Source organism: Camelus bactrianus, chromosome 6 (genome assembly GCF_048773025.1).
Source record: "Camelus bactrianus isolate YW-2024 breed Bactrian camel chromosome 6, ASM4877302v1, whole genome shotgun sequence".
Lineage (NCBI taxonomy): Eukaryota > Metazoa > Chordata > Mammalia > Artiodactyla > Camelidae > Camelus > Camelus bactrianus.
In genome coordinates, this window is record NC_133544.1 from 3,221,213 (window position 1) to 3,243,852 (window position 22,640).

The 22,640-nt window shown below is 52.9% G+C and overlaps 1 protein-coding gene, 1 long non-coding RNA gene and 1 pseudogene across 2 annotated transcripts in view; 1 reads left to right on the forward strand and 2 right to left on the reverse strand.

The window, feature by feature from the left end:
• Positions 1 to 2,858: 2,858 nt before the first annotated feature.
• Positions 2,859 to 5,345, reverse strand: LOC141577868 (uncharacterized). Its single transcript, XR_012507333.1, has 2 exons — positions 4,097 to 5,345; positions 2,859 to 3,081 (listed from the first exon to the last, which is right to left on the reverse strand). It is a non-coding gene; the product is annotated as an uncharacterized LOC141577868 (long non-coding RNA).
• Positions 5,346 to 14,995: 9,650 nt separating this feature from the next.
• On the forward strand, positions 14,996 to 19,260 carry LOC105080018 (uncharacterized; annotated as a pseudogene).
• A 1,834-nt stretch (positions 19,261 to 21,094) lies between these two features.
• Positions 21,095 to 22,640, reverse strand: part of DYNC1H1 (dynein cytoplasmic 1 heavy chain 1) — a 61,273-nt gene continuing 59,727 nt past the window's right edge. Inside the window, exons 75-78 of the mRNA XM_074365017.1 lie at positions 22,239 to 22,381; positions 21,956 to 22,124; positions 21,635 to 21,762; positions 21,095 to 21,447 (exon numbers count right to left, since the gene is read on the reverse strand). Of these exons, the coding sequence (XP_074221118.1) occupies positions 21,319 to 21,447; positions 21,635 to 21,762; positions 21,956 to 22,124; positions 22,239 to 22,381 (569 nt within the window). The 3' untranslated portion in view covers positions 21,095 to 21,318. The remainder of the gene's footprint in view (positions 21,448 to 21,634; positions 21,763 to 21,955; positions 22,125 to 22,238; positions 22,382 to 22,640) is intronic.

Genomic DNA, 22,640 nt, shown 5'->3' on the forward strand with positions numbered 1-22,640 from the left:
AGGGCGGCAGTGGAGGAGGCGGGTCAGGAAGGTCTATGGATTTGGGTTCCTGAGCGTAAGACCATGTATAAAAAGTGACAATGACCAATGACGGGGGAGCAGGAAGGCTGGAAGGCCTGTCGCCCAGTGCCCAGCAGGCACTCAGCTGTTTAATCTTGATAATCCTCTGAGGCAGAAGTTCTTACCCTCTTCAGACAAATGGGAGGCATTAAGTGGAGTCAGCCCCTTCCCCCGTTCACTGGCAGATGTTACCAGCTGGGAGGGAGTGTGAGGTTTAGTGGGGGAGCCGGGAACTGTAGAGCAAAAGGTAAGTTTCTTCCATGATCCTTGTGTTCGGTAGCAAGACAGGTCTCAAACCAAGAGGAGGTGCTTAGGCTCGTGGGGCCGCTCCTGGGAACCGCACCCTCTAAACAGCTGTGCAGCTTCAACCAGAGGGTATTTTGTAAGGGGTTGTATCTCGTTAGAGTTTTGACAGGACAAAGGACCATTTCCACCAAATGTATTGGGAGTGGTTCCAGAAAGGGGGCAGGTACCTCCAGGAGTGAAACTCAGGAGGACGGGAAGAGGGATTAGGTACAGTGAAGAGCAGGGGGACACTGCGCCTTTCCCCTTGGTCTGTCCCCGGTGCCCTGCGTTCCCCGGGGGGGAGGCGGCGCTGTCCTGCTGCAGGGACGCCGCCGCTGCCGCTGGAGCCCCGCTCTCAGCCCGGCACATGCGGTGCCCAGGACGCGTGGTGTTTGTCCAAACTGCTACTTAAAACTGTCAAGGCCTCAAGAAAAAAAGGCATTTGAGGGAAATGAACTGAGAGCTTCTGTATAAACGATTTCCCACCTGAGCACATCCTCCCCGAGTTCCTGGAAAGGCATTTATGGCAAATACATGCACTTAACTGTGGATCTGGAACTGTCCCTGGTAACTCTGCTGCCAGGGACTGGCCCACAAAGACCCCCAGCCCCATGGAGGGGAAGTCGGGCTAGAGGTCACACGAGCACGTGGGCAATGACATTCCGCCCGAGTCCCGCAGTCAGTCCCCTCCTGACCAGATGTGGCAGTGAGTGTTGAGCAGTAGAGATGGGTGCGGTGCAGGCGGGAAAAGCCTTTATTCACAGATGACGTGGTTGTGAGGACAACCGGAAAGGAGTCTGCAGAACCAGTCCAAGAATACATCAGTTTAACAAGGTCCTAGGTTAGGAGATCAAAACATGAAATCCAGTCGAAAGTTTGCGATTTCAACAGACAATACTCATTCATCTTCAAAAGTTAATTCATAGTAGCATACTAGATAGAAATTTTACAAGAGGTTTTGCAAGACCTGCATGCTGAGAACTAAACGTTGCTGAGAGAAATCACACCTGGGGAAAGGGGGAGAGAGTGGAGGAATCCAGACAGAAAAAGCTACTTCTACACGATTTCATTTTCATAAAATTCTAGAAAAGGTACAGCTATGACAATGGAAAGCAGGTCAGCAGGTTGCCTGGGGCCAGGAGTCCTACTGGGGAGACCCACTGCAGAGGGGCAGGAGGGAACTTCTGGGGCCCACGGAAGAGCCCTGAAACTTGGGGTGATGGCAGCCACTGCTGTATCTCTGTATTAAAAGTCATCAAGCTTTGAATACACAAGATGGGTGACTTCCATGGTGTGCTGTGCATGAACAGCAAATGAAAAAACAAAAGCAGAAATCTAGAAGGCAGTCTGCTGGCATTCAAAAGTGACCTTGAGGAAGGTGCTGTGCATCTAGTAAATTAGAGCTAATGATAGCTTAAAAGCTTGTTCTGGCGTTTTCAAGATGGTGGGCCTAGCAGGTGCCTGGCATTTAATGGGTGCTCGTAACTGAGGTTGTACTTCCAAGGACTCACTTCTCAGGGGGGCCTTGCCTCCTACCCTGTGAGGTTGCCTTACTCTGGCTCACGCCCACCAAGTGTTCCTCTGGAGCGTAATCTCCTGCAAGCCCCAGCCTAGGCCTCGCTCCCTCTGGAAGTTTTTCTAGATCGCTTCTGCCCTCACTGTCTCTCGGTCCTCAAACTTTCAGTAATTCCTACCAAGCACGTATCCGTCAAGTTTTTATTGAACGCTAATGAAGAACCAGCCCGGTACTGTTCCATGGGCCGCACAGATGAAGTGCATCACTGGGGAAGCCAAACCAGCTCTGGCCCTGAGAGTGAAGGCCAGGAAGGCCCTACCTGAGGCATAAGCACAGAGCGGGGAGGGGGCTCACCCGGCCGGGCAGGCCGGGAACGCTCCAGAGAGGAGGTGACTGCTCATACAAAGGTGAACTGATTTCAGCCAAGAAGTGGGGAGGCTTCCCAGGGTAGGGTGGGCTTGCGATCCTCGATGCACGTGACCTGGGGAGGGTGGGGGCGTCTGAGTGAGGAGGGAAAGCCAGAGGGGGAACCTTGCTAGTTGTGTGTGCCCTGGACATTAGCTGTTAGCCTCAGGCCTGGAGTGGGTCTGTTCAGCAACTCAGCTGTCGGGGGGCAGGGAGGAGCCGTGGTCTGCCACGGGGCTGCTTTTCCAGAATGGGGGGTCCATGCCCGCCCCTTGAGAAATGTCCTTGGGGTTCAGCATCACCATCTCTCACCTTCACACCGGGAGGCTCCTTGTTCCAGCTCATCCGACAGACAGGACAGCAGGAGGGAGCTAGCACGCCGGCTCCCACTGGCTCCTGGCTCCTGCACCCCCACCCCCGCCTCCAAAGGTGGGGGCTTAGGAAGAGCCCACAGGACCAGTCCTGAGTTTCAAGAACAGAGATGTTTGTTTTGTTCACTCATGTATCCCAAATAGCACAGTGTTTGGCACGTGGCAGGCACTCAAATATTTGTTAACAAGTAAGTCTAAGCACTTCCCAGTTTACAAACACGTTAACTTATGGGTTCTTCTTTTATTTTGGAGATTTCCAAAATGCATGCAGCGTAGAGGGAAACAAACAACAGCAGGAGCTGACGAAGACGTGGAGAACGGGAACCCTCATACACAGCTGATGGGAAGGTCTTCAAACGGTGCCATTTTGGAGAAGTCTGGCAGCTCCTGGAAAAGCTAAACTGTGGAATTACCATATGATCTAGCCATGCTGCTCTTCGGTATCTGCCAAGGAGAAATGAAAACATGTGTCCAAAAAAACATATACAGTCAGTCGTCCCTTGGTATCCGTCCCTTGGGGGACTGGTTCCAGGATCCCTGGGGTTACTGACGTATGAGGATGCTCCAGTCCCTAACGTAACGCACCGAGCACAAGTGAGCCCTCTGTATCCTCAGGGCTGACTGTGCACACGTGTTCACAGCAGCGTCATTCATAAAAGCCAGAAAGTGGAAACAAACCAAATGTCCATCAACAGGGGAATGGCTATGTAAAATATGGTATAACTATACAGTGGCATGTTATTTGGAATATTGGATTATTGCCTTAGAAAGGAATGAGGCGCTGATTTATCTACCACAGTATGAACGAACCTGGAAAACTATGTCAAGTCAAAGAAATCTCTTACAGAAAGCCACGTGTTTACTGTGTGACCCCATTTATATGAAACGTCCCGAACAGGCAAATCCATGCACACAGAACATGGATGTGTGGTGGGCCAGGGACTCTGGGGAAGAGCCACGGAGAGTGACTGCTTAATGAGTATAGAATTTCTTTTTGGGGGTGATGTAAGCATTGAAAAAAATTGATTGTGATGGTTGCATAATACTGTGAATATCATAAAAAATCACTGAGCTGCACACTTTCCATGAGTGAGTTGTATCATAGATGAATCATATCTCAAACTGTTATTGGAAAAACGTAGAGGGACTCTGTAGACCCTCCAAAAATTAAACAGTGACCATATGAGCCAGCAGTTCCGCCCGTGGGTATGTGCTCAGGAGGGAAATCAGTGACTCAACGCATTTGTTCACAGCAGAGTCATTCATGTTAACCAAACGGTAGAAACAACCCAGACTCATCAGTGAATTAGTGGATAAACAGACAGAGCCTTTCATGGGCTGTGTCCCAGATGTCCCCTCTCAGAGTTTCACACACCACACAGCAGCTGCTCCGCCCGGGATGATAAAATCTGCACAGCATAGAATTTACCGTTTGAAGTGGGCAGCTCCAGGGCGTTACCTGCATTCAAAGTGTGCAGCCGTCACGCCCCCCGCAGAAACTGCGCCGTGAAGCAGTCACTCGCGAGGATGGTCGGTGTCCCCCTACACCTGGCTAACTCGCCCCGCTGTCCGCCTCGGTTTACATGTCACTTTCTTCGGAAGAGCCCCAGCGGCCTCTCCCGGCGTCTCCTCCCTTTCTTGGTGGCGCTTCTCCCGACTGGCCGGCGATGGTTAGTTTGCGGTCTGTCTCCCTGCCTCTCCGCTGCCTGTAGTCCCCTGAAGGCGGGCAGGTGCCTAGCTCGCTCCGTGCCAGTCCGGTGCGCCGGTGTATTTGTGGAGTGAATGAATCACCGGTACATACCGCTGACACTCTTCCTCTTCCTGTGGGGATGGCGAGTTGTTCAACAATTCTGTATAATTTAGGAAGATGTTGTTCCCTTTTCTAAGCCTGCAAAATATGCTCAAACCTTTGAAAGTGTGATTACAGATCACTCTTCTATAGGAAGGGACATCACTTCTCCTCCTCCAAGGAACATTCAGTGAGTCATGGGGTATTAATAGCACATCAGAATCTGAACAAAAATTCTATGACGCTGGTGCAGCGCCAGGGAGCTCAGCGTATTATCTGCCAAGTGTCTCTGCGGGGAACATACATCCTCTTCATATAAAAGTCCTTTAAGGCCTCACTCAACACTTGACCAGTGAAAGTTCTAGAGCTTTGAATGTGGTCCAAAAAGCAGTGTGTGTGTGTTTTTTAAATACCAAGCTAAAAAATAACTAACAAATCAGAGTAAAAAAAATGTGATAAATGAGCCACCCATGTTATTTATTTTTTTTAAGGTGGGAAGGTAGTTAGGTTTATTTATTATTATTTTTATTTAATGGAGGTGCTGGGGATTGAACCCAGGACCTTGTGCATGCTAAGCACGTGCTCTACCACTGAGCTGTACCCTCCCCGTCCTCCAGTTCCTCAGTGGAGGTTTTGTGTCCTACTCCTTATTTTTCTGTTCTTTCTTTTTGGCTCTACATATGCCTTATTTTTCTCCTTCTGTTTTCCATTTTAAAGGTGTACACTCATAGACAGGAGCACGTGGAACCCCATGCAACCTCCCTCCGTCCCCCAGCCTTCCTGAAGCACTTTCTGAATTTCATCATATCATTTCATCTGCAAGTATTTCATCTTTTCCTTAACATATCTTTGTAACTCAAACTCAAGGTACTTGGTACTACAACTAAATGCACAATTTAAAACAAAACAGGATGTTCATTCTCACCACTTGTACTCAACACTGTACTGGAGGTTCCAGCCAGGGAAGCTGGTCAGGATAAGAAAATAAATGGCATCCTGATTGGACAGGAAGGAGGAAAAATCACCTCTATTTGTAGATGACATGATCTTGTATATAGAAAACTGTAAGGAACACACACACGCGCGCGCGCACACACACACACACACCCCTTGTTAGAACAACAGGTTTGTCAAAGTTTAAGGATACAAGAACAATAAACAAAAATCAACTGTATTTCTATATACTAACAATGAACAATCTAAAAATAAAATAACAGTTCTATTTACAATAGCATCAAAAATAATAAAATACTTAGAAATTTTCACAAAAACAAATACAAGACTTGCATACTGAAAAAAAACTACAAAACATTTTTGAAAGAAATTAAAGAAGACCTAATAAAGACATACCATGCTTAGACTGGAAGATGTAATACTGTTAAGACGGCAACATTACCCAAATGGACCTACAGATTCAACACCATCCCGTCAAAATACCAGCTGGCTTTTGTACAGAAATTGACAGGTTTGTCCTAAAATTCACCTGAAAATGCAAGGGACCCAGAAAAGCCAAATGATCTTGAAAAAGAAGGACAAAGTGGGAGAGTCCTCATTTCCTGACTTCAAAAATTACTAAAAAAAATTAGTGCAAATCAAAACCGCAATGAAGTATCACCTCACACCTGTTAGAATGTCCATCATGTAAAAGTCTATAAATAACAAATGTTGGGGAGGATTTGGAGAAAACCCTCCTACACTGTTGGTGGGAATGTAGTTTGGTGCAGCCACTATGGAAAACAGCATGGAGGTTCCTTAGAAAACTAAAAATAGACTTACCATATGATCCAGCAATCCCACTCCTGGGTATATATCTGGAAAAAATGAAAAAACTAATTTGAAAAGATACATGCACCCCAGTGTTCATAGCAGCACTATTTACAATAGCCAAGACATGGAAGCAACCCAAGAGCCCATCAACAGATAATTGAGTAAGATGTGGTATATATGCAATATATGCGTGTGTATATATATACACACACACATATAATATATATAATGGTATACTATTCAGCCATAAAAATGTGAAATCCTGCCATTTGCAGCAATGTGGATGGACCTAGAGAATTTTATGCTTAGGGAAATAAGTCAAATATTATATAGTACCACTTATATGTGGAATCTAAAAAATACAAATGAATGTATTTACAAAACAGAAACAGACTCACAGGCATGGAAAACAAACTAGTGGCTACCAAAGGGGAGAGAGAAGGGGGAAGGACAAATTGGTGGTGTGGGATTAACAGATACAAACTACTATTGTAAAAATAGATAAGCAACAAGGATTTATTGCAGAGCACAAGGAATTATACCCATTATCTTGTAATAATCTGTAATGAAATATAATCTGCAAAAATACTGAATCATCATGCTGTACACCTGAAACTAACACAGTATTATAAATCAACTGTACTTCCATTAAAAATATCAGTGACTGAGAAGCTAATGTGATTTGTGACATATTCATTTGGTAATTCCTTTCATCATTCATTGAAAAAGATATTTTTGAGCAGTTACTGTGCTGTGCACGTAGATTAAAAGTCCCTTGGTTCAAAGTGTGACTGTCTAGTGAGCCACGTAGCAATCAGTAGGCAGCTTTGACCCACGCTGGTCTGGCCTGCTGTGGGAGCCCAGAGGAGCAGCTCCTAACCGAGACTTGGAGGTCAAGGAAGGCTTCCAGGAGGTGGTGTCAAACTAAGACGCACAAATTAAGAAAGCCACTGTGAGTGGTTGGGAAGGGAGGGGATTTGTTATCTTCCTTAATCAGGAAGCGATGGGAGCGGCTGCAGCCGTGGGGCAGGGGCAGTTCTCAGGTAAGGATGCTGCTGGCGATGAGCACGGGGCTAAAGGGTTTGACGGTCATCCCAGGGCACAGGGGAGTCACTCAAGGTTTTGTGGCAAAACCGTGTCCTTAATGAGGCCTCTTTGCCCGCGAGTGGGGCACGGACGGGGCGTCTAGCGCGGCAGGATCAGAGGAGCTTCGTGACGAGGCCGCAGATGTCGACGGCCTGGGCGTTGGGGCGGGGCGAGCCGCACGCCTGTTGCCAAGGAGATGCCTGTGCCGTCACACAGGCCTGCCCGTCCCTCTCCACTCAGTGGTGATCCCTCTGGGAGCAAAGTGGACATGCCGTTCAGAAGGCAAGTCTGCAGCGACTGTCCTGTGCCCTGCGCAGCCGACGCTCGCATGCCGACCCCAGCTGCTCCGGATGAGCATCGCCGCCGCGCCAGCTTCCCCTGCGCAGGAGTCCCGCGGGCCCCAACTTGAGTAAGAAGACCTCAGGCTCAGGAGCCGGTTCCTCGCTACGCCCAGAGGCTGACTGGGGCGCTGCTCTCCTGGGAGCAGTGGGAGCTGCGGCCCAGCCCCTCCGTCTCGGGCCGGTGGGCGCAGGTGCCCCTCCAGGGGCGCGCGCCCCGCACGAGGTGCTGCCGCCTGCTTCCCGCCCCCCCGCCCCCCCCCCCCCCCCGCTGTCCAGTGTAAAGCCGCGCGGGCCGGATTAGGACGCGGTGGGCCTCCTCCAGGGAGAAGAGACAGACCCCAGCGGCCAGGAGGGGCGGAGGCAGCCAAGCCCAGACCCCGCGTGGGGTCCCTGCCCTGTGGCAGGAGGACCATGCCAGTCTGGTGGAGGTGGGGGGTGGGGTGGGCTGTGCCCTGAGGGAGTGAAGAGCCCCCACCGTGAGGATGGGCGTGTCCTTGCTTTGCCGTAGGGGGCACCTTGGGTGCCCTGAGGTGTGAGGATGGTGCCCTACTCCCTGGGGCTGGGATCCCTGCCTCACAGAGTCCCCTTTTCTTTCCCCCTTAATGGGGAAACATCTGTTGTCCCTCTCCTGGCTCCAGGAGCCAGGCCTGCAGGGTGGAGAGATCCTGGCGTGAGGTGGGGGCCCATGGGGGAGGTCCCTCCAGTGCCCCCAGCATGAGCGGGTATTGAGAAGGGGCACCCCCAGCCCGTGTCCAAGACAGGGTGGCCTGGGCCAGCTCTGACCACGGTAAGGGCCACCCTCCTTGTCCCTGGGACCGCAAGCAGCCTGTACTTGGGAAGTCTGGACAACGACCCCCACCGCCCCAAACCCACAGGAGAATTCCAGGACACCTGGGAATTAACCTGGCGTTAAATTAACGCCTGCATGCAAAGCTACGTAGTGTATTTCCAAAATAAAATATTCTAAACTGTAGTTTCCTCCAGACAAACTGATTTAAAATAAGAAAATTCGGATGGCCCTGTGCTTTTCTGTGAGTCCCTTCAGGCTGCACAGGAACTCTTCTGTGTTGGTTGTAGAACTTCGTGATCTGATGGAGTCTGAGGCGAGCCCTGGAGCTTTGGAGAGGCTGACCTGCATGTACAAAGTAAAGCGAGACACGGCCACACCTCAAACTCTTTCCCTTTACAGCTTGGTCAACATTGTCTTGACCTGGAGCTGTAAGTTTTGACCTGTTTTTCAGATGGCATTAAAGGACAGGGGATTGAAAAATGGAACGATATATCCACTGTGATTCCTTTTACCTTTATATCTCAGAATAATTGTACCAAAAAGTGTCTGGTCAAAATAACACCAAGTCTGGTATGAAGGTGTCAGTCTTAAAAATTAATACTGGAGAAAAAAAAAAAGAAGAAAGACCCACTCCTCCCACACCTGGTGATTTGTGCATGAAAATGCAGACCTTAATGTCCCCCGAAGGGCCTGACCATACACGGGGCAGGACGCACTTCTCTGGACCCTCCGTCATTGTCCTGTGTGCAGTTAGGCATGGGGGATAACAGTCTCCTGACTTCCCTTCAGACTACTGCACTTGAATCATATTTCCTGGGCACCTACCCTGGCCCGGGGACAGGAGTGGAAACGGTGAAGGCAGCCTTGGAAGGTGTCCACATCCAGGACTGTTCCTTGTCAAAGAGAGAGTGTGTGTGTGCACTGCTCAGGGGGTTATCTTCAGAAATTCGGCTGTCAAAGACTCCCTGCTCTCCCGGGTTCCTGGTCCAGGAAATGTGCTCAGATATTTGAAGCTTCAACCAGATCTTAATTTCAAGTGCATAGAAAAAGACTTTGCATCCTGGGAAAGCACAGGCCATTTCCACGCTGCCGACTGGCACCTGAGTAAAGGGAATTGTCTTAGACAGCACTTTTGGAGAAAGAGGAGTTTGAGGCCTCTTTCAGGACAGATTTTATTGTAAGGAAAGGATGACTGTTCTTGAACTAGAACTGTTGGTTAATTGTTGAATATTGTAAAGTGAGAACTTTTTGAATGCGTTTTTCCTTTCAAGTGGGAAGTGCAAAATTGAGTTAAGCACTGACCGAGGCCAGCTTAGAGGTCCCGAGCTCTGAATCCTGAATCCCAGCGTCCCCTGTGCCTAGGTTTGCGAAGCTCCTCTTCTAAAGACCATGTTGCACCTGCTTTGTTCTTTTCTCCAGACCAATGTCCCTCTCTCCCAGCTCCTCTTCTCTCAGAAGCTGGCTCTCTGGACTTCGCCTCCACCTCCTGTCTGCGGTGCCTGCTCCTGGATGCTCCTGGACTCCAGGTAGGAACCCTCAGAGGTGATTCAGTTGGGGACCTGGCTTGTCCCCCCAGGGCCACTTCCCCTGGGGGTGGCATCAGGGGTGGAGTGACCAGGGGCTGGAGCAGGTACAGAGATGGGGAGGAAGCCGCCCCAGTCTCTGGGGCTCTGGACTGTTTCCAGAAGGTCCTGGCCCAATGCCTTTCCTCTTCCTGCCTTGTTGGCAGGCATTTAATTTTTATTATTATAATTTTTTTTTGCTATGATCCAGTGTTTCACTGTTGCATTAAAGCACTCTATTGACAAAGTGAATTTTTTAAATCTTCATTAGGAAAATTTGCCAAGTGTTCAACTGGTAACAGATGTCAAATTACCACGTTGACCCTTTGCCATCTGGCATTTAGTATGTTAACCAGCAAACGCAGAGGGGAGGGTATAGCTCAGCGGTAGTGTGCGTGCTTAGCATGCATGAGGTCCTGGGTTCAATCCTCAGTACGTACATACATTCGTACATGCATACACAAACAAATAAAAATTATATCCCCCACAATCCCCCACAAAACAAAGCAAAAAACCCTCCCAGCAAATGATGCCAGAAGAGGCTAGTGACAGAAACAGCCTCTCATCTTCCATTTGGGCTTTTCCGTCCTCTCCTGAATGACCACAGCTGTGCGAAGCTGCGGGCCTGGTGGGCAGGAGGGAGGGGCTGGGACAGGTCGGAGGGCAGAACCAAGGACGGGCCAGAAGTCGGTTTGCTTCTCCCTCACTTTTCCACTTTAAAACCCCAGGTTGCCAGGCTGTGACTTCTTGACAGCTGTGGGGTCATTCTGTGAAAATGGCCTTTTCCCAGGTGGGCCCTGGGATTTTTTCTGTTTTTTTTTTTATTCTGACAATATACTCAATATATTTCCTTTTATATTTTTGAAGGATGCATTCTAAAACTCAGATACCGCATTGGAGAGTGATGTCTTTAAAACGTGGACCCACACGTCCACCCAAACTGTCCTCTTCCTTTACTCTCTGTTTCTTACCGGTCAGGGTAGTTCCTGCCATGTTTCGGGAATACCGCCACTTTAAATGATTGAAATTCACGCAGCCAGAGCTGAACTCAGGATAACTTCACGCCTAACCAAGCCTTTTGCCATCCCCCGTGCTTTAGTGTCTGGCCACAGCTTCCCCCGGCCAGGAGGGGTCTCTCCCCTCCCTCACAAAGTTAACAGCACTGTGATCTTCTCTTGCTCTTTTGAAGTGCAGGAGAAAAGATCAGAATTCTTTAGGATCACTTTTCTCCGAGCACCAACCCTTGTACTTAATAGGGTTCCTGCGTTTCCTACGGCTGCGGTGATGAACCACCAGCCTGGGTGGCTTCACACAACAGATTTATCCTCTGGAAGTTTTTAGAGGCCAGAAGTCTGAAGTCCAGGTGTTGGTTAGATGTTCCCTCTGGACTTTGTTCCAGGCCTCTCTCCAGCTTCTGGTGGCTGCTGGACACCTTGGGCTTGTGGTCTCATCACTCCAATCTCTGCTTTCTTTTCACACCACCTGTATGTGTGTGTGTGTATGTGTGTGTGTGTGTTTGCGCAAGCATGTGTGTGTGCGTGCACGCGCGTGTGCGTGTGAAAGCTCTCCTCTTTTAAATTGAAGTCTAGTTGATTTACAATGTTACGTTAGTTTCTGTCATACAGCAAAGCGATTCAGTTATACATATGTATATTCTTTTTCACATTATCTCCCATTATAGTTTATTACAAGAAATTGAATATAGTTCCCTGTGCTCTACAGGAGGACCTTGTTGTTTATTTTATATATAGTAGTGTGTATCTATTAGTCCCAAACTCCTAATTTATCCACCCCTCCACTTCCCCCTCTGGTAACCATACTTTGCTTTCTATGTTTGTGAGTCTGTTTCTGGTTTGTAAATAAGTTCATTTGTGTCATTTTTTTTTTAGATTCCACATGTGATATCATATGATATTTGTCTTTCTGTGTCTCACTTCACTTGGTATGATAATTTCTAGGTCCAACCATTTGCTGCAAATGGCATTATTTCATTCATTTTTTATGGCTGAGTAATATTCCATTGTATAAATATACCATTTCATTGTTATCCAGTCATCCGTCAGTGGACATTTAGGTTGCTTCCATGTCTTGGCTATTGTAAACAGTGCTGCTATGAACATTGAGGTGCATGTGTCTTTTGAATTAGAGTTTCTGTCTTTTCTGGATATATGCCCAGGAGTGGGACTGCTGGATCATATGGTAAGTCTATTTTTAGTTTTTAAGGAACCTCCAAACTGTTCTCCATAGTGACTGCACCAAATTACATTCCCAACAGTGTAGGAGGGTTCCCTTTTCTCCACACCCTCTCCACTATTATTATTTGTGGACTTTTTGATGATGGCCATTCTGACTGGTATAAGGTCTCTCTTTATAAAGACACCTGTCACTGGATGGATTTCGGGTCCACCCTAAATCCAGGGTGATCTCATCTTGGGACCCTTAATTACATCTCAAAGACCCTTTTTCTAAATAGGGTCACAGTCAGGTTCTGGGGTTTAGGTGTGGAACTATATACCCAGGGCCTCCTGGGAGAATTTTGGACAAGACCACATGGCATGCAGACTTCCACCACCGCGTGGATGGGGGACACTCATTTAAAATGTCCTCTCCCAGCGGCTGGGCACCCTGTGGGACGGCTGTTGGGGCTGGTCCTGGGGGGGCCTCCAGGTGTTGGGGGGCTGTGGGGGCTGGTCCTGGAGGGCCTCTGGGTGCAGGGGTGTTGGATTTCTCTGAGGGGTATGGCTCGATTCCAGCTAAGTGTTCACAGCATTGTTCTTGGGTGAGGATGAGGGAGGGCAGGGCTCAGAGCAGGGAGGCCACTTAGGAGGCAGAGATGAGAAAGGCAGGGCCAGGGGAGTGGGGTACATGAGTTCTGGACTCCCCGGGAAGCAGGGTCCGCATGGCTGGTCACTGGACGTGCAGTTTGGAAGAAGGGCAGGGTCAGGTGATGGGAAAGTGTTTTTAGCTTGAGCAATGGGTTGCTCAGAGGTGCCCTCCACGGAGCTGGGAGGACCCCCGTGTGGCTAGTTTTGGGAAGATCAGAGGTTTGATCTTGGACAAGTCAACTTGGAAGAACTCACAGGAGACCCCAGAGGAGGCTGTCGTGGGGGCCTGGAGTGTGGAAACGGGGCCACAGTGGGGAGGGTGGAAGCTTGGGGCCAGATGGCACATGGGTGTGGCTTTATGTGTGTGTGTGTGTGAACACGGATGTTTTGTGCGTGTGCACCTGCATGGGTGTGTGTGCATCTGGATGGGTGTGTGCATGTGTGTACACCTGCATGCGTGTGTGTGCGTGTGTGCATAAGCACATGTGCGTGCATACACAGGTGTGTGTTCTGGGCAGAGGCTGGGCGGGCAGCCAGCACTCAGGGTTAGAGCTTAATGGACAGGACTTGCAGGCGATTTGGTGGCTCTGGGCAGAGCGGTGACTTCTGGACTCTGCTTTAGGGAATGTTCAGACAAACAACAGAAGAGGATCATAATGTTCTCCCAGCTTCAAGGCAGGAAGGCCTTTGTAGACACAGTGCAGCACCCTCATGGCACCTCCAGTGCCCCCTGGAGTTGTCACCTGGGTTAGCTGTAGAGGGCGGGGAATCGGGGAGGGGGTAGCCGCACAGCCCTAGGGGTAAAAGCTATCCAGCTGGTGAGAGAGGGGAGGTGGTTGTAAAGAGGCCAAAAGAGATAAGGTGCAAAGTCAGCCGGTTGCTTGGAGTGACTGAACGGAGACGGGCTGGGCGATTCTGGGGCAGAGAGCCGACCTCTGGGGTGGGAAAGGGGCTGGGGAGCCTCCCAGGCCTGCTTTGACCTTGATCAGGAAGACTGGGTGGCAGGGTGTGGAACCAGGTGACTGCAGTGATAAAAGGCTTGCATTCAGGTGGGTCTCAGTGCATCTGTGCGATGACGAGTTTTTAAAGGAACTTGTAAGGGTCCAGAGGGCGGAGGCAGGAGTCTTGGGTCGTTTGGAGTGTTTGCTTGTTTGCTCTGCTCAGCCAGGGGAGGCTGAGATCTGGCCCCGTGGGGCCCAGGAGGTTCCTGGGGTGGCGGCCTGTGTGTGTGTGTGTGTGTGAGTTTGTGTAGGGGCGCACAGCCACACAGCAGGGTCTAGGACCCACTTGTGCCCTTGGCTTGTGCCTCTGGGCAAATCTGATGTTCTCAGCCACAGTTGCCCCAGCTGCAAACTAGCAGACATGCTTAGGCCGTCTGCAAGCTTCTATCTATCTATTGAATTCCTCTCGGCGTTAAAAAGTGGTACCAGACCTACGGGGAGGGACTTCATTTACTTACTGTATATCGTTTAATAGTTTTTTTTAACCACATGCATGAAATGCCTTTTTATTTAAAAAAGTATATGAGAAGTCCTTTAACCTGGTGGGGGAAATGGGGAGGAAAGGGGGAGGGGACCTGCTTCCTCTACTTGTTACAACGTCACTTTTTGGTACTTTTATCTAAACTCAGCTGAGAGAGAGTGCTAAGTGCCTCCCAGGCTGTGCTCCTTTGGAAATCAAAATGAGGCAGGTGTGGGCCCATCAGAGGGACTCGGGAGCCAGCTGAGTGGATGGTGCGGTATTTATTACAACCCAAGGGTGAACTGAGCACGTCCACACTGACAGGTGCGGGAGCAAATAAGTCAGGGAGTGGGAGAACCACCCAGGCCGAGGGGCTGACGGGGCTGCCCCCCCCCCCCCGAGTGCCAGGACAGCTGTGCCCCACCCCCCGGGCGTCAGGACAGCTGTCCCTCCTGCTTGGGGGCTGCGCACAGATGCTTCTTCCCAAGAGGGTGAGTTTGGGGGGAGGGGATAACTCAGCGGTAGAGTGTGTGCTCAGCATGCACAAGATCCTGGGTTCAATCCTCAGTGCCTCTGCTAAAAAATAATAGTAATAATAAATAAATAAGCTAATTATGCCCCCCTCCAAAAAACCAAAGAGGATGAGTTGGAAAGGGAGGGAAGGTGACGGTACAGGGGAGAAGTCTGGCTGGCCCGGCCAGGTGACAGACACGTCACGGTGACAGTGCGGGTCCCCGATGGCCTGCGGTGAGAACGCAGCTCACCACTGGGTCACACTTCCCAAGTCCCTAACCCAAGGCGTTCATGAGAAAAACGCCAGGTAAATCCCAGTCGAGGCACATCTTCCAGAATATTCCTCCCAACTGTCAAGGTCACCAAAAGCAAGGGAAGTCTGAGAAACCCTCGCGGCCAAGAGGAGCTCGAGGAGACGTGAACTAAACGTGACGTGGTGTCCCGGGTGGGATCCTGGGACGGGGACCACGGGAGGGGAAACTGGTGACACCTGAGTTTGCGGACTTCGGTTCCTTCCTAAAAACAACAGCAACAAAAGTGGATTTCTGGTTTTTGCTGGGAACCGTTTTAGCCTTTGAAGCGCTGTTCTGTATGGTGCTTTAGGGTCTGGTTTGTAGCATTTCCTGTGTCTCTGAACTTTGGCCTCAGAACGGGGGTTCCCAGGGGCCCAGGCTGGGGGGCCTGAGTTTACCGGGGGGCCGGCGTGCGGTGGGGACGGGCCGATTCCCAACAGGGAGAGAGGGACGCCCGCGGATCGGAGGGCGCCGGCGGCACGGGGCTGCAGGGAGCTCGGTAGCCTCTCCTCAGCGAGTCGTTCGCTCTGTTTCACTTTGATGGATGGCCTCTCTCTGCTCCCCTGTGGGAACAGGTCTTTTTTCTTTCTTTTTAAATTGTTGAATGTTTTTCACAACCTTGCGCTTCTCAGGAAAACTGAGTTTATGTCATTGTGGGCAAGTCAGTCCCCGGACTCAGCTTAAATTTCTCATCTATTAAAAAACAAAGTAGGGGGAGAACATGGGGGCTGGATCGGGGCACTCCCTGCTCTAATGTTCTAGAACCTTCATGTCAGCGACATGTGACTTTCCCATGAGTGTCTGGGTGCACAGGGGCTTTCCTCAAACTGAAGTACCATCCTCCCCACCACCAGCGGCCTGTGGCTTTCCTTTTAATTAAAAACAATTTGAGGTGGGGAGGGTATAGCTCAGTGGTAGGACATGTGCTTAGCATGCATGAGGTCCTGGGTTCAATCCCCAGTTCCTCCATTAAAGTAAAAAATAAAATAAAAAATCCCTAATTATCCCCCACAAAAAATTGTTTTTTTTAAACTGAAACCTCCCTGGATTTCTCTTACTGAGCTACACCTTCCAGTAAAATTCACCCCTTTTGACAGTAGCTCTGACTTTGGACAGATGAACCCGTGGAACAACCATGGAGACAAAACAGCTCCGTGGCTTCAGAAAGTTCCCTCCTGCCCTCGTGTGGTCGGCCCTATCCCGACCCCTTGTCACCACTGGCCTGCGCGTCATCCCTGTGAACCTGTTTTTCACTCACGTGAAAGATCCGTAAGCAGCTGAGCCACGGCTGGTCTGAAGTCCGGCCGACCCAGCGGCATCCAGGTGGCGTTCAGCGCGGCCAGCAGCCGGGCCGGCTTCCAGAAGGGGCAGAGAAACGCTCCGGAGCCTCAAGGTACCCCTGTGGGTGGGGAGGGGCAGCCTGAGGGGTGGAAGGAGCCAGAGCCCCAGAGTAGACCCCATGTCCCTGAGGGAAGACCCCATGTCCCCGAGGGAAGGACCCATGTCCCTGAAGGCAGAACACTTGCCTGGGCCCGACCCCTCCTTGGAATTAGTCTTCTTGGTGGTTCTTGGTGTCATATCTTTTCTCTTTTCCCAGCTGTGGGTGTTCAAATTCCTGTCCTAATCTTCTAATCTTTTGATTAAAAACAAAACAAGGGTTGTTTTCCTGGCAGCCTGGTGTTGGGGGAGGGTTCTAGAATGTCTGATGCCAGCCCTGGGCTCTTCCCGGGGACCCTGAGCAAGGCCAGACCCCTCCTGGGGCCCCAGCTTCTGCATCTGTGCAGAAGGGTTTGGGGTGGGTAATCTTCTGGCTTTGGGTCCAGAGCAAGGACCAGGAGCTGTGTAGAGCGGGGCCCTCCAGCTCTTCCCGACACGCCGGGGACTGGACCCAGCAGCAGTCTGTCTCCTGGCCGCATTCCTGGCTCTCCCAGGTCTGCATTTCAGTCCTTCAAACCAAGCCCGCGAAGTGGTCCTCGGCCTGTGCCCGGACTTCCTCATCAACACCCACCCCGCAGGCCTGCCACCCGCGAGTATCAGCGAGGGAGGAACCACTGGCCTGGGCTGTGGAGCCCTGACCCTTGCCCTTGAACATGAAGCTGCCATCCATCCCCCTTCATAGGAAGGATTCTTCAAGCCTCCTTTTGTCCCCCCAGGCCAGTCGCAAGAAGAACCACATGGACTTTGTTGAAGGTACCTGGAGAGAGGTATGTCACAAAATGAGCCAGAAACCGCTCCTGTCTTTGGGGAAAGGCGGGAACCCCCTGAAATCCACGATCCCAGAGGCCAGCCAAGGACAACTGTGCAAGCAGCCCTTTCTAAGGAGAGCCGTCTCAGGCCTGCCCTGTGAGTCTTCTCTGCCCAGCGGTGTTACTATATTTGAGGACAAACTTCACTTTATTGAAGTTGACTGTTTTTCCTCTTTCAGATGTTTTTTTCTCTTTCAAACTTTTTAAATTAGACAAGACTCAAAGTAGTCTGCCTTAAAGATTGACAAGACCATAGGTTTGCGATGAATCTCAATCAAAATTAAATTCACTCTCACTGGTCACACAGGTGTAGTTAATTCTGGCCTCACGGTGGTTTGAGACACCAGGGACCACTGATGAGCAGGGCCTGCGTGCTGCTCAGTCATTCCACCCAGACCCAGTGAAGAGCTGAGCGGCCAGGCACCCCGGGGTTAGTGAGCACCGACCCTGCCGGCTCGTCTGCAGCGTGAGGCTGGGCGCTGGGGCTTCGGGGCCTCGAAGGATGCTCACTCCTCTGCCAGGGGGGAGGTCACCGGAACAGGTGCCCAGTTCATGGATTCCACCTGTTCTGATATGTATGTGAAATGATTACGGCTGCCTGTAGTGTGTGGTGATCATTTTCACTTTTACCTTCTGGAATAAACGTGTCCACCATCCAAAGAGGAAAAGAGCTCCCTCGGGAGCTTCTCATCCAAGTGAAAGGCCCCCAGGGGTCCCTGCTGACTCTGCCCTGGGGTCCTCTCCGTGTGTATGACTGAGGCCGCGGGTCAGCGGGGTGGGAAGTGCCCGGAGGTGCACCCATGTGGAGTCGTGTGGCTCCACCCCACGGCTTGCCAGTCTTCCCGGGGCCCTGTTAGCACTTCTGGAAGGAGCCCCAGCGCAGCTCGGGGTCGCCCATGGTTACCCGGACGTGGTGCTGATGAGCTGCGGGCACTTTAGCTCTCCAGCCAAGCCCCTCAGTCCAAAGCACTGACTCAGGGGTAAAAGAAAGATTATTTGCAGGGCAGATCAGGCAAAATTTGTGTGTCAGTGGTGGATGAGATACGTTACGCACATAAGGGGTGTGTTCTATTTTATTCTTCTGCTGGAGATTGCTGACTGGCTCAGAAGCGCTTTTGTCGTCAGTTCTTAGATCTTACGACGGTGATTCGGAAGACGCCCCCAGTCACTCCTCCTGCAGTTTCAACGACTGCTCTCTGGGTGACGTGAACTGTAACGTGCCTCTGCACGCGCTCACATCCAGGAGTCCAGGGGAAGTGAGCCCCGAAGACCCCCTCTCACCGAACATCCCAGTCCTGGTGCTGCCAGCCGCTGGCTGGGACCCTGCATCCCTGGAGGCCAGCGACGTGGGCCTGCAGCCTGTGGGCACCAGCAGCCTGGAGGCGCAGCGGCGGGCAGCCAGGCTTCCCAGACCCCCAGCGGACTCGAGGATGATGGAGGAGGACCGGGCACCCCCGAGACTGGCAGACACACACCGGGCAGAGCCAGAGTGTCCTGGCCGCCACCCAGGCTCAGGACTGAGGACAGGGGGCCCCAAGCTCTCATTCTCCAAGAGGAAACTGGAACTTTTACTTGCTGAGCCTGAGAGAAATAAGAAAAAGAAGCAGTATGGGGCCTAGCCCGAGGTGAGCGGAACCAGCCTGGCCCTGGGTGTGGGGTGGGTGTTGCCTTGACGGGAGTTGGGGCCTCGGGGGTCGGAACCGAGGCTGATGAACATGAAAAGAAGCTTCAGTGAAACACTTGGCCCCTTTTATATCTCTTTTTAAAGGTTTGAACAACAGAAGTTCACTGTCACCGTTTTGGGAACTGAAAGCCTGAGATTAAGGTGTTGGCAGCAGGCATCTTCAGTGCTGTCTCTGGGTCCCACCTCCCCGGACCCTAGTTTCCGCACTTTCACTAAATATTTGTGTATTTTTGTAAACCTTGACGTGGGGAGTGGGGTGGTTGGGGGCCCGGTGCTCTGTAGCTGACCTGGGTCTTGGCTGTGGTTCTTTCCTGGCCCTCCCCTCCTCCCCTGGCAATTTTCACCCACAGCTGCCTCCAGTGGAGGGGGAGGGTCGAGCTCTCGGGGCTGATGAAAAGACTGTTTTGTAAGAATATTGAAAACAAATGGGCCCCAACTAAACGCGGAGGTGGAGGCCAGGCCGAGCGCCGGCTCGGAGCAGAGGGTGCGGTTGTCGGGGGACCCTCCCTGGAGCAGCCCGGGACCTGGCCCTCGCATAGACGCCGTCTCCGCCCCCACAGTCAGTCCTGTGCCCCCCGACGCGGGGTTTCCTGAGCAGGGCGGCCCGGTGGGCAGATCCTGCCATCCTGCCATAGCGTTCCTCTGGGTAACAGCTGAGAACATGGGGCGGGGGGCGGGCTCGCTTTCCTTCTTCCTTCTCACTGAGCCTTTTACAAACTTCCCGGCAGGTAGGCACAGAGCCGAGTCTGGAGCAGAGCCCCTCGCCATGGCCGCCACGCAGGAGCCCGCTGTCCCGAGAGCCAGTAAAGGGGCGTCCACCGAGGAGAGGCGCGCCTGTCCTGTTCCTCACAGCCAGGTGGCTCTTCCAGGGCACTGGGAGGTGGGGGTGGACCAGCTGGCCGGGCGGGTGCTGTCCATGCTCCAGACCTCCTCTGTCCCCCTGCCAGCTCTGCCTGGTGAGGCCCACCATCCACCTGGACCCTCCTGTGGCAGGTGAAGGTGGTCCGACGTGGGTCTGCCTTGGGCCCCACGGACTGAGCTCGCGGTGGGGTGAGGCTGGGGGGCAGCAAGTAGGGGCCTCGGGCCCTCCTCGTGGTCAGCGTGGACCCTCAGCAGGGAGCCTCAGTCCTGGGCCTGCGTTGCCCCCTCCCCTGCCCCGCCACGTGGAAGGCGGTGGGTGAGGGTCTGGCTCCTGCCCTCTGGGCTGAAGCCGACGCCTCCCGCTCGGGGGCCCCCGCGTCCTGCCTGGTGGGCTTTCAGGGTTTCCAGGACCGCGTTCCCTCTGCGTCCGGAACTGCTGCCGGGCCCCTCACCTGTGAATGGGGCAGGGGTGGCAAGGTCAGGTGGGGACACGTGCCCACAGGCTTTCTGTGGGCACCCCTCGGCACCCCCAGCTCTCAGCTGAGCGCCTGCAGCCCCGTTCAACACTCCCACTGACTCAAGAAAAGCTAAAAAGCCTTATTTACTGGTTCAGAGAAAGACATTTTTCAGTTGAATATGGCTTTGGACTGCTGTCAGGCCACCAAGGGACCCCAGAGGGAACGTCCCAGAACCGGGTGGGAGGAGGCTCTGACCCTAGCTCAGACCCCCAGGATGCCGCGGGAAGCCACTGGAGTCTGGGGTCGGGGGGCAGGGCTTGAACGTCCAGGGCCTCAGGATGTCCTCCTGCTGGTGGCCAAGCTTGGTTCCCAGGCAGCCCCCAGCCCACCAGCAGGATGAACAGGCTTTTATCGCAGGGTCTGTGCCAGTGCCTGGGCCGATCACCCGTCAATCCTAGGAGCTCTTGCGAATTACAGAGAGGCCAGAAACCTGTTTCACGGGAAACAGTTCCGGCACCTCCACCCAGAACAAGTCGTCAGCTGACCAGCCGCCTCTACCTGCCACCACCTCGGGGCCCCTGGGAATGAAGGCGCCAGGGAGGAGGCGGAAGGGAGGCACAGAAAGTGCCGCCGGGCTCCACCCTGGGGCAGCAGGGCTGCTGGGTCTGGCCTTGGGGGTGCTGGTCACAGACCCAGGCCGGGCACGTGGCTGCCTCTCTGAATGTGAAGGGTCCCTGGGTTCCTAGCAGGAGCTGGAGCAGAGACAGACGCTGGAGCCAGATCATGCTTAGTGTTTTATTCATAAAACAAGCCGTGCCATCGACCCGCAAAAACACGTATGGTGTCCCTCCTGTCCCCACCACTCCAACTGCCACACTCCGTCCGGCTTCCTCTGACCTCACACTAAAGACTTTGCTCTGAGAAGTCCATACCTTCCAACATTTAATAATAAACATGTGTTAAATATCAAGTTGTACTGTTACAGAAAGGGGGCGGGGACGTGCTTCACTCCGTGCAGAGGACGGCGACGCCACGCTCGTAGAAGCTGCGCGGGTCTTCCTTGGTGGCGATCTCAAAGTCCACCGTGAAGATGAGGTCTGCCCGCGTGAAGTTCAGGTAGACAGGAAGGGTGACCTGCAGGGAAAGGGCAGACGGCCTATGGATGGAGGGAAAGGTGGCCCTGGCGACAGAGGGGAACGGATGGCTTCTCGGGTGCAGAGTGACTTCCAGGGACGGCAAGTGTCTGGGGCGGACACGGGGGGCCTCGCCTTAGCTCTACTGGTGCCCGCAGAGCACCCCTGACCGGAAAAGAGCCGCTCACCACGTTAGCTTTCTTCTCTGCATTCGTCTGCTTGACCCAGCGCAGCTGCGTCAGGGGCAGGACGGTGGAGATGGCGTTGGACAGCGAGAGCTTGTTGTTGCCGCACGTGGCGCCCTGCAGCTTCAAGCCTGCAGGGAGCAAGTCAGGACCCCTGAGGTGGGCACGGGCCCTCGGTGGGGACGGACGCATGGCTCTCCCGTGTCCCGGTTGCTGAGTGGGAGCCACCGTCAGGGTGGCCGTGAGGGGGGCGTGTTGGCCAGCGGCGGGCCGGAGCCAGGAGGGGAACTTCGGAGGAGCCCGGCCAGGGCAGCCCCTACTCACCCGTGACGCCAAAGCTGCAGGCGTCCAGGGAGGCGCCCTGAGAGGTGGTGACGTTGACTTCCAGGCAGAGCTCCTCCAGGGACCAGCTGTTGGCCTGGGCCACGTACTGCCTGGTGGCGGTGATGTACGCCTCGGGCACAAACAGGCCGCCCAGACACACGTGGATGTTCTGCGGGAGGAAGCAGCCCCAGGTGAGGAGTGGGCCCCACCCGTTCCTGCAGGTCAGGCCCGGCCTTGTCCCCCGAGCGCCCGCCCCAGGCCCCTCAGAAGCAGCCTTCACCACCTTTAGCTCCTTGGCGCCACCGGATGCCGCTGCCAGGGAGATGCTCTGTAGCTGTTTGATCCTCTCGCTGAAGTCGGACACCCACTGGATGACGGTCATGCCGGCGGGCACCGTGTAATGGGACCAGCTTCGAGGCAAAATCCCTGCAAGCGAGGAGCCCCGGGCCAGCGTCAGTTCTGACAATTCCCTCGGCACAGGTGGGGACACAGGTGACAGCAGGTGTGACCCCACGTGTGACTCTGTTGCCCCCACACCCTGGATGGGCCACCGCCCTCCTGCACCTCCTCTGCACTCAGTCCAGGCTGATGGCCAGGGTGTGTCTGGAGATGCACAACCACCCCAAGAACCGCAGCCACCAGCTCCCATCACAGCGGCAGCTCAGCAGCGCTGCCAGTCCGGGCT